The sequence below is a fragment of the Dicentrarchus labrax genome, unplaced genomic scaffold, assembly GCF_905237075.1.
Source record: "Dicentrarchus labrax unplaced genomic scaffold, dlabrax2021, whole genome shotgun sequence".
Classification (NCBI taxonomy): Eukaryota; Metazoa; Chordata; class Actinopteri; family Moronidae; genus Dicentrarchus; species Dicentrarchus labrax.
The window spans coordinates 10,874,379-10,886,057 of NW_026136718.1; the positions used below are offsets into that span (position 1 = coordinate 10,874,379).

General features: G+C 38.4%; 1 protein-coding gene across 1 annotated transcript; it reads right to left on the reverse strand.

The window, feature by feature from the left end:
• LOC127350628 (transmembrane protein 79) lies at nt 1-11,221 on the reverse strand. The gene is made up of 5 exons (XM_051377443.1): nt 11,023-11,221; nt 6,817-7,101; nt 4,042-4,611; nt 3,236-3,449; nt 1-721 (listed from the first exon to the last, which is right to left on the reverse strand). Exons 2-5 carry the CDS (start codon nt 7,088-7,090, stop codon nt 466-468), a joined length of 1,314 nt encoding a protein of 437 aa, XP_051233403.1. The 5' UTR covers nt 7,091-7,101; nt 11,023-11,221; the 3' UTR covers nt 1-465.
• Nucleotides 11,222-11,679: the final 458 nt, after the last annotated feature.

The following is an 11,679-nucleotide window of genomic DNA, read 5'->3' on the forward strand; positions in this document are numbered from 1 at the left end:
GAAAAGACTTTTGTTTCTTTTTTACAAATGGCTTTTATTCTGTCTTCATCATGTACAAACTTTTTTTTTTTTTTGGACAGTTGAAATAATAAAGTCTGAAGCTGCTTTGCTCGTGGTTTAAGGGTCAAACCAAATTCAGCCACAAATATAGCAGAGCTTTTAAGTACTTGGAGTTCAAAACATTAAATATAGGCACTGGAATAGCTTTAAAGGACAAATGTTTTAAGACTACAGCATTGTTCAAAGGCCTCCTCCGCCACTAACTCTTGTATTTCAGATAATAAGCATGAATCCACATTTTAAAAAAACAGTCCTGTATAGGAGGAGCAAAAATACAAGTTAAGCCGTCACAGACTTGGAGGTTATAGTTGCAGCGTGTGTTGCTGTGCTGAACTGCAGACCACAGGAATGAACTATTTTTGGAAAGATCTCCTCCTCTGAAAGAAGAAAGCGCAGCTCGCCTCCTCACTGAGCGTCCAGGATGTCTGTGGGTAGGATGTCTGGTTTGCCACTCGGGCTCTGTGATGTCTCCCCTGACCAGGAAGAGGGGGTGACCTGATTATAGAGGACGTCCTGAGAGCCAAAAAGTGGCTGTTTGAGATTCAGGCTGTACATGAGGAACAGATTGAGAGCCACCATGGCGAGGAGCGGGAAGACGGTCAGGCCAGAGCCGAAGCCTCGCCAGGAGCTGCACACGTTCAGGCTGACCCAATAAACAAGCCTGTAGAGGATTTTTAAACACACACACACACACACACACACACACACACACACACACACACACACACACACACACACACACACACACACACACACACACCCAAACAGGAAATCAGATCAAGTTCAAACTTCAGTGATAAACACTCACAACCTTCCTGACAGCGTTTCATGAAGCAGCAGTTCAACCAGGACAGAAAGAAGAATTCAGAACGTTTTATTAAGTAAAAAAAAGATCAATAAATTACTCCTTTACACATAAAAGTCCTGCTGGCATCAATGCATACTACTTCTTTATACTGTATGTCCTTACTTTGATATAGTAGTATAATATACTATATTGTATATTGGGAGTAGAGGGGTTGTAAGATGAGTAATAAGAATAAATAAAGTTTTGCGACACAGATTTATATGTTCATTATTTGGGCTTTTCTCAAATATTTGTGAAATATTGGATAAATTTACCCCTTTGAGTCTCAAATAATTATACAAATGTAGAAGTTTAGAGAGGAAATTTACTCTGAAGGTTGCAGGAAAGAGCTTTAAGTACACGCAGCTTTAATGTGAGGGGTCACCAGTGGTTTAATTGTCACAATTCAGTGTGTTTATGAGTTAACTAGTAACTAGTAGCTGTCAGATAAATGTAGAGGAGTTAAAATCACAGTCGTAGCTGCACCCGGGGGGTCTAGCAACGGCCTCCAAGTAAAACATACAGCATTCAACCCTCCATAAAATGGTGATTTGCCATTTTTACGCGTTGTACAACACGGATTAAAGAAAGTAAATAAAACCACAGCTTCACCGCACACACCTCCTGAAACAAACAACCTTATTTTTCAATCAAAACAGCCTAAAGTCAACAGGTTCACAGCTACGTACAACATAATACATAATTTGAGCTTAAGAGGTTTTAGTAGGCAGATTTTGTTGCCTTTGCACCGAGCCGAGCTAGCTGTTTCCACCTGTTTCCAGTGTTTGTGCTAAGCTAAGCTAACTGTCTCACACGTAAAGCACAAAGATCTACGTTCTTCTCTAACTCAGCAAAAAAGCGAATAAGTGTATTTACCATAAAGTCAAATTATTACTTTAAATGAATTCATTATTATATATTAAAAAACAAGTGTAGCTTATAGACAGAGGACTTTAATATCTAGAAAATGCTAATTATCTTCTTCCTATGAAATATAAATGACTCGACCGGGGTTTGATTTGATATTTCAGAGTTGTTTGAGGTTTCATGTTTTACATTTTATGATACAAAGAAAATCTCACATGACATAAAGCAGAGTAACAACCTGAGCTAACAGAAGAGTTCATCTTAACTCGTGTCTCAGTCTGAACTCACTGCTGCTCCACAAAACGCTGCCAACAGTTCCCTTTGGCTTTGTTAATGACAGTGGTTGTGTTCGCTTTTAGCCATGCTATCGGCGCGGCTCCAGAGACAGTGTCGGCCTGTCAGTCCACTCCAGACTGATTGTCGTGAGATTTGGTACAAACATTCATGGTTCCCGGAGGATGAATCCTACTGACTCTGGTGATCCCCTGACTTTTCCTCTGGCGTCACCATGAAGTTAAAATATTTTTCTTTAAGTGGTTTTGAAATGTCTCGACAATAATTGGATGGCTTGTGATTAAATTTGGTCCAGACATTGTGCCCCCCCCCTCAGGATGGACTGTAATAGCTCTGCTCATCCCCTGACTTTCCTGAGTCTCAGCTTTGTCTTTAGTGCTAAACTAAGATGTTGACTGTGGTAAATGTCACCTGCTCAACATTCACATGTCAGCATTGTCATTGTGAGTATGTTAGCACCAGAGTTATTATAGTTTTGTATTTTTCTGCAGTTTTTATTTTTATTTAACTTTTAATTTCAATTCAGTTTAGTTTCAGTTAGTTTTTTATTAGTTTCAGTTTTTTTTATTATAATATTGGGCAGCAACGTAACACAAACACATGAGGCCCCTTATAGAGTAATTTGTACCATCTTTCAAAGTGAGGAGACTTATTTATCAGGGTGACACCAGGCTCTCCCTCACCTTATAATGTTTATATGGGTCCTGGAAATACAGACAATATCATGATGTATAAGTAATTATTTTTTTAATAATTTATTATTTTAAATAATAAAAACATCTTTTCTATTTTATTCTTATGACGATAGTTGTTGACAGGCGAGGATGAGGCCTAAGAATCAGATGAGTTTTCTAAAGTTTAGTTTTTAGTTTTATCGCAGTTGATTAAAATGTTTTTTCACACCTAGTTTTAATTTTAGTTACTTATAATAATCTTGGTGTGTCTAGTAAAGAGCTGTATGTCTGTAGCCTCTGTAGAGTCTTGTTGCTGTGTTGTTCTCTCTTTATATTACGTGTTTGTGCTGCTCTGTGGTTGTGAAGCTCACAGTTTTGTCTTCACATTTCAGTTTTCTTTATTATGGTTTTTGTCTCATGTTAAGAAACAGTTTAATACTGTTTGTTTATGAGGCTTTTTATGAGTCACCTTTATCCACCGTTTGAGCCTCACCTTCCTAAGATGAACATGGCAACCAGTATAGGTACCAACTTCAGCTGGTCTTGAGGCAGTAAAGCAGCCATAACGACAAGGTTGAGGACGTAGAGGAGTAACTGCTCCAAGGACGCCGTGACAAACAGCTGCTGAACCACCCGCCCTCTGGGAAACGACTCCTGCAGATTGAAGGAGGCTGTGCAGAACTGGCACGCTGCACCCATGAGCATTGCTGCAAGGGATAAAAGAGCAATAAGTCAGTTAGCATCTTGAATTTTCGCCATCTTTCCACAAACAAGCTCTCAACTTTAGGCAACTCCTCACTGCAATTGATCTCGTCTGACAGCCTATTTTGTTTTTTAATAGCTTCATTTGAATGCAGCAACTGCCGGCACAATGGCCCACATGCAAATACTCCTCAATGCCACCAGATTGACAAAGAGGTGAGAGGAAACTGGTCTGGGCAGGCTTTTTGTTTGGATGTTTTTTTGCCACCTGCCCCCTAGTTCAGGTCACCCAGGTTGGGAAGTGATTAAAATATTCTGAAACAATTAGGCCACAGCCTGGGAGACGATAGACGCAGCCAACCTCTTATTGTAGTTTCCATTTAAAGCTATGTGCAGGAGAAGGAAATTATGCTTCTCTCCAGAGGCCCGGGGAGACGTCTGCTGCACTGAGGTTGAAAGCGCACGAAATTAAAGGGGACAGGAGACATTGAAACATTCCAAGACGAGGCGGCCAGACAAACCAAATCCTCTCTTAATCTTTATCTTTCAGTTGTGGCTGTTTTTGAAACGTCAAGCGTGCAGGTGTTTGAAGCATACCGAGCAGGATGGGGACGGCTGCCACCACACAGCAGCAGAGGGTGAAGACGACGCGGCTGGCCACGTCGGGGCAGTCGGGGGGTTTGATGGGGACATAGAAATAGAGTGCATAGAGGATCCCGGCTGCGCACAGAAGAGAGGCCACGACTGAGAAGAAAGCGGGAACTCGGCCACTCTGACAGCATTTACACTGGCAGCAGCGGCAGCAGCATCGTCCCCGATCCGTAGCCTCCTCTGCGGCCTCGCAAGTCTCTCCCCTCCGCCCCTCTGAGCTCCACACAGTCAGCTCCACGCTCTCTGGCGGCGGGCCTATCAGCGGTCGACCCTCGTCCACAGTGCAGTCCAGATGGGTGGATTCTGGACTCCATCTTGGTGTGTCTGTGCCGTTGGGAATGTCTCCCTGAGAGGCTGGGGTTGGACAGCTGATGCAGTTTTCCGTGGCAGCGTCCAAATTGTGTGCTGTGATGATCGGACTGGAAAGAGTTTGATCCAGCTCCCCCTCCTCTGTCTGATCCGCTCGTGGCTCCTCCGGGAGGTCGTCTCTGGGCTGCTGGTGGCAGGGAGCAGAGCCTGTTCAAAACCAGAGCACATTTTAATACAGAATCCAAAACCAGATACTGAAAGCAATCAACAACAGACTCACACTAATCAATCACTCCCTCGCTGCGTGTCTGGCCTCTGCTTTGCCTGGGTCTAAAGGTTTGGAGAGGGTGGGCACATGGCTGGATTAACCTACTAGGAGGCCCCAGGCTGAAAGTTGGTGTGGGGCCCCTGTTGACCCCACCCTCCACCTTCGGTGCATTGTGTTTGTATCCTGTCACCTCCAAGTTCCCACAGTTAGAGAGACACAGCATGACCAGGAGTTTCCTTTGTGTCAGTTAGTTTCTGATAATTTGATTAAATACAGAGTAATTCAGGAATAAGCACAATGTGAACATTATCTTAAGTAGAGTTGAATCTAAACCTTCCACAATACAGGAACACAAGATAAAGTCATGATTGATGTAGGACCGACCAAAGCTTAAATTCTACTTCAGTGGTTATTTAAATGAAAACAATTAACAGTGACACTGAGGCTTTTGGCCACACAGCTTTGGGGATAATGATGAGCTGATGAAGTAGTATTTAATCTTTAATTTTTAATAAATAGAGTCAAATTATTCACTGTCTATCACGCATCTGGCGGAACTTGCAGCATCATCAACATACAAATTTACAGTAAACATCTTTATGTTCTCTCTGCTCTTTACCACTGTTACTGCAGGATATTGACCTCCATTAAACATCTAAATCACTGGTTCTCAAACTGGTAATGTGTACCACTCATCCACGTATACGACCTTTAATTCGTTATGAGCTAAAATGTAATGGCAAGATAGTAAGTGGAGGTAGAATGAATGGTTCGAATCGTGTCTCCAAAAAGGAACTACTGGGAAGAGAAGAGAGAACCAGGAGTTCTTAAACCGGTTTCATTCAGGATTCAATAATAAATTATCCTCTTATTAGGAATAAATCTGCCTCCTGTGTGAACTGAAGCTGAATATTATCGACCTTGGCTGTATTTTAATGTCGGTCATAATGGAGGTACTCACATTACAGATGACTCTAAATCTGTCTTAAACTTTGTCTGCCTCATGTCTGTTTTAACTTTATATAAAACAGCTTCTTTTCTCTGGAATTGAGTTTGTTGTTGTTGTAGTTGTTGTTGTTGTGTCATGCATATGCAAATGCCCACACGGACTTTATGAGACAACACAACTGTTGTTGTAGTGGTGACAATGTTTGTCAGACAAGAACTTTTTATATGTAACTCCTCTCCTGAAACACAACTCAAGCTCAAGAAGAACTTTTTACTAAAGACCGTACAGCTTAAAGGAGCAGTGTGTAGGATTTATCCGGCAGTGTAGTTGCAGATTGCAGTCCCTTCACTTCACCCTCCCAATCCAAGAGCGAAGGAGAAACTACTAACTACTTATACAGCACCCTACATCCACACACTAATGGCATCGGGAGCAATTTGGGGTTCAGTATCTGGCTCAAGGACACTTCAACATACCGGGGATTGAATCCACAGCTGCCCCCTAAAACTACCAGTCAGTGTTTGGTTTGTCCCTTCTGGGCTACTGTAGAAACTTGGTGGTTTGACTCATTCTAAGGTAACAATTCCTATATTCAGGTGATTATACATATGCATTTTACAGTATATTCAATTTCTGGCAATAGATCCTCCTAAATGTTCCACACTGGACCTTTAAATGATCACATAATGAGCAATGAAACATAAAAGAAACATAAGAAAACAGCCTTTTGTCTTCAGGGACACACTTAAACCAGCCTGTTTCTAAAGATAATGGTACCTGAATGTGAATTGTACTGGATGTCGATTCAACTTATTACTGATTCAAACAAAATCAAAGTCAAAAACCTGATTTTTTTCCACCCCGTACTGCTTTGTTACGTCCTCCCCCAGCACCACAAACAACCTGCGTAAATGATTTAAAGGTCCTAAAACCTTTATGCATGACACAGATGTTGATTTAGTCCAGAGCTCCTGCTGGTAGATCTACACATCTGCTCAACCTTAAAAACACTCCTTTAGCATTATTTCTTAAAATTGGAAAGACATGTGCAACTGTTGCTGCACTTTAATCAGTCCTGACTCCGTCTTTACTCTCTCAGGATCCAGTCTGGACTTTAGCCTTCGCTAATTTGCTCTGGCCTTCCCGCAAATCCTACACTCCGTCAGACAGTAAAAAAGCAGCGGTAATAACTCACTCCTCGGCTGATTGATTGCTGGTGGCGGTTCAAGGGAGTGCTGGGAGCCGGAGACGGAGTGGGAGGACGAGTGAAGCTCCTCCACCGAGGACTCAGGACTGTCTGACACTGGGGCCAAGGAGATCTGAGTGTCCAGGTCCAGGAAGGGGGAGAAGGACAGCCGGGTCGGATCGATGTCCTGGAGCTGGTTTATGATGTCGCTGATGGACTCCTTCATGCTGTCGAGCTCCTTCACATTCTGCCGGTTAGTGGCCTGAAGCCCCGAGGTGCTCATAGTCACACAGCCTGAGAGGAGCAGGAACAGATCCAGACAAAAAGAAAAAAACAGGCCAGAAACCAGTTAAAAAACACCAAACCAGGGACACACAGTAAAACCTCATCCGTTCTCCAAGTGACAGAGAAGCCAAAACAGCTCACAACTGTACCGTAAAAAAAAACTTCTGCTTTGTTTTCTATTAAATATAATAAATGCTTCACTTTTCCTTTCAAGGATCTGGTGGCACTCTTGGAAAAGAGCAGAAAGAAGCCACATCATCATGAAAACCCTGACAGAACATTCAAGGTTTTCATAGAAAAACTTCTTTTGAACCAAAATCAAAAGTTATTAAAATCCTGATTCTCATCCAGATAAATCAGGGAGCAAATGTGAAAGTCTGGAGACTGTGTGTGTCTCTTTTATCTCCTTGTAGTCCCCCTTTCTTCTACTTTGCCTCAAACTGTTTAAAAAGCACCACTTTTTACTGACAATGAGAGCATTTACCCTCCACATTAGGTAAGTATAAATCCTTAAAGTGATGTCAAACTGCGTCTGCTGTGTGAGGAAAAAGGAAATCAGTGTTGATCTGAGTTTATGTGCTTATACAATAATCGTCACTCACAGGAAGTCAGGAATGTCTGTGGAGGTTTCAATTGTTATCCCTGAAGTTTTTTTAGTTTTCTTGAGACCTTTTTCTCACAAATGAACTAATGTGTAGAGTTTATAAATGGCTTTGCACAGGCTGGATACCAGACTGCAACTGAGGTCATGTCCTCTGTATTTATTCAACAACTAAAAATGTATTAATGGTGGGTAACGTTTACAATCAATATACTTAGATTTTACTACTTTGGACTAAATATACTTAAATATTACTACTTTTAGATTCAATTTTACTACTTTTAGATTCAATATATACTTATATTTTACTACTTTTAGATTCAATATATACTTATATTTTACTACTTTTAGATTCAATATACTTACATTTTACTACTTTTAGACTGAATATACTTACATTTTACTACTTTTAGATTCAATATACTTAAATTTTACTACTTTTAGATTCAATTTTACAACTTTTAGGCTCAATATACTTAAATTTTACTACTTTTAGATTCAATATACTTACATTTTACTACTTTTAGATTCAATATACTTATATTTTACTACTTTTAGACTGAATATACTTAGATTTGACTTCTTTTAGGCTAAAAAATTTAATTTTTTTTTTAGGCCAATATACTTAAATTTTACTACTTTTAGATTCAGTATACTTAAATTTTACACTATTTAACTGAATATACTTAACTTTTAGATTCGATATACTTATATTTTACTACTTTTAGACTGAATATACTTATATTTGACTTCTTTTAGGCTGAATATACTTAGATTTGACTTCTTTTAGGCTCAATATACTTACATTTTACTACTTTTAGATTCAATATACTTAAATTTTACTACTTTTAGACTGAATATACTTACATTTTACTACTTTTAGATTCAATATACTTAAATTTTACTACTTTTAGACAATATACTTAGATTTGACTTCTTTTAGGCTCAATATACTTAAATGTTACTACTTTTAGATTCAATATACTTATATTTGACTACTTTTAGACTGAATATACTTAGATTTGACTTATTTTAGGCTCAATATACTTAAATGTTACTACTTTTAGATTCAATATACTTAAATTTTACTACTTTTAGACTGAATATACTTACATTTTACTACTTTTAGACTGAATATACTTATATTTTACTACTTTTAGATTCAATATACTTAAATTTTACTACTTTTAGATTCAATATACTTAAATTTTACTACTTTTAGATTCAATATACTTACATTTTACTACTTTTAGACTGAATATACTTATATTTTACTACTTTTATTATTTACTTTTAGATTCAATATAGTTAGATTTATTAGATTTATTTACTTAAGTATTGGAGAACTAGGGATATATTTCAATATCAGTGTCTGTAACATACTTAAGTTTGGGGAATATAAATGTGTTTTCACTTTTAATTAGTTTGACATTTTGGAAAAAAAGCTCATTTGCTTTCTTGCTGAGAATTAAAAGAGAAGATTGAAACCACTCTCGTATCTGTAAATTTAATATGAAACTATAGCAAACAGTCGGCTAGCTTAGCTTAGCATAAAGACTGGAAACAGGGGGAAACTGCTAGCCTCTGAAAGTTAAAAATTAATTTTAAGCTTTGTATTTTGTAAAGATTAAACAAATGAGATATGATGAGTTCATAATTCTGTTGGTAGGAGTCCGACCCAGGCTAGCTGTTTCCAGTCTTTATGCTAAGCTAAGCTAAGCTAAGCTAAGCTACGCAGTCTCCTGGCTCCAGCGTCATATTTAATGGACACATGTGAGAGTGGTATCAATCTTTTCGCCTTACTTTAGGCAGGAATATGAGTAATACATTTCTATATATATACACAAATATATTAAAGGTAGTAAAGTTTCCTGCTTTAATGCAAAGACCCTTAACAATCATTATTTTAAGTTCATGTTAGTATCCAGTATTTCACTTGTTTTTAATCAAATATTTAACTAATTTCAAGGATTTTTATAGAAAACAAATGAAAGTAATCAGTATTTCACAAGAAAATAGTTAATTAAGTTTCACAACTACAATATCAGATAATCATAAATAACACAAATATAGGATTAAATCACTAACAGCAAATACAGTGAAAGTTAATGTACAAGAAACATACTACTGTGATTTGTTATGGGGGAAATACCTTCCGTTACTAAAGATTAAATCAACGGTGGAAAGTAACTAAGTACTTTTACTTGCATTACTTTAACATTTCCCGCTACTTTACACTTTGACTGCACTAATGATTGTTATTACTTTATTTTATTTAAACAGCCACTTAATTATTAATATATATAATATATATTAAAACATAAAATAATAAGTATTGTTACTTATTAAACTACTCAGAGGTAAATTAAACACTGACAGGGGAAATCCTGCATAATGAGTACTTTTACTCTTTATACTTAAAGTACATTTTGTTGCCAATACATTTACATTTGAGTATAAATGTGATGCAGGATTACTTGTAATGGAGTACTTTTACCTGTAGTTTTGTTACTTTTACTCAAACAAATCATTTTAATACTTATTTTACCACAATTTCTACCTTTTGCGTATATATTTATCCATTAAAACGCGGAGAAATAAACGTATTTATTTATATACAACAAATATAAACGTAAAACCTCTCCAGTAACGCGCCTCTGTTGCTCCGCAGTTGTTATTCGAGCTGTTTGGTGAATTTCAGAGTCTTTCATTAACATCTGCAGATTGAATTTGGAGCATTTTCTTCTGGCTGTTTTTGGCGCACATCCAACGGTGGCGCAGAGTCGGCACGCAAAAATCTGCGGCGAGGATCTTTCTCCAAACAAATGAGGACTTTACCTTGTATAGAGCGCAATTAGGAGCCGTCTGGCCTTTCAAGGGGGTCGGAGGGGAATAAATCTCGGTTGGTTATCAGAGTTGGCGTGGATGCGAAACCGCGCGTACGGGGGGCAATGTGCTTTCTACTCCCCCGCTGAAAAATAACTCTTTCTCCCCGCTGCTGGGCAACTCTCTCAAACACAAATGTATTACAATTCATCCTCCACAAAGCAAGCAAAGTCTTTTCTGGTTTAATATTTAAAAAAAAGGGCTGCAGGAAACCCCTAATTTGGTCATAAATGAAGCCAAAAATGCGCTCGAGTCCCGCTTTTAAATCCGTGCGTAAAGGACGCAAATCATTCTGAAACATTATATTTAGTGGCCATTCAGCAGCAATTTAAAGCAGTTTAAATGTTACATTTCAGACATACATGTGTTGTAATTTAACGCCATTAAATGCATGTAAAAGCGCGTTATTCAATTAGAAACATGCCTCGTGTAAACGCACTTACTTTGGTCGGAGGTTGCAGACTATTTGGTGAGTTTACTCTTCTCGCTGTTACCAAAAAAAAAAAAAAAAAAAAAAGCCCCTCTGTCCGTCTCTGCCTTTCTTCCCTCCCCCTCCGTTTGCTTTTTGTCTTCCAGGATCCTGAACTTCTGAATCAAATTTCAGGACGGACAAAATACTAGGCTTTTCCTCCGCCCACACAAGTCTTTTTTTTTCTTTTTTCTCCCCTCTCTCTCTCTCTCTCTCTCTCTCTCTCTCTCTCTCTTCCTGGGTACCATGTCAAACACCATATGGAGCAAATAAAAGCAGAGCAGGAGGAGGGAGGAGGCACTTTCTCTCAGTTTACCTTCAAATTCAACATTAACAATCACATCCATCACAAACACCAGTTTATCTAAACAGCACAGTAAACATTTACACTGAAACTAAACCTCAGCACTCCTCTAATACACACACACAGGACTAATGATGCCACATTCATCACTTTAATATCATTATAGCTGCAGCGCGCAGGATGATTGATTTATTTAGCTCTGATTTAATATTAATGGATCATTAGAAGTAATTTAATGACAGGCCTGTGCCGGAGATTGCTGTAGTGATCAATAGAGTGGCTGCAGTATTTAAAAGTGAGTTTATATTGATTGTTTTGTGTCTTTTC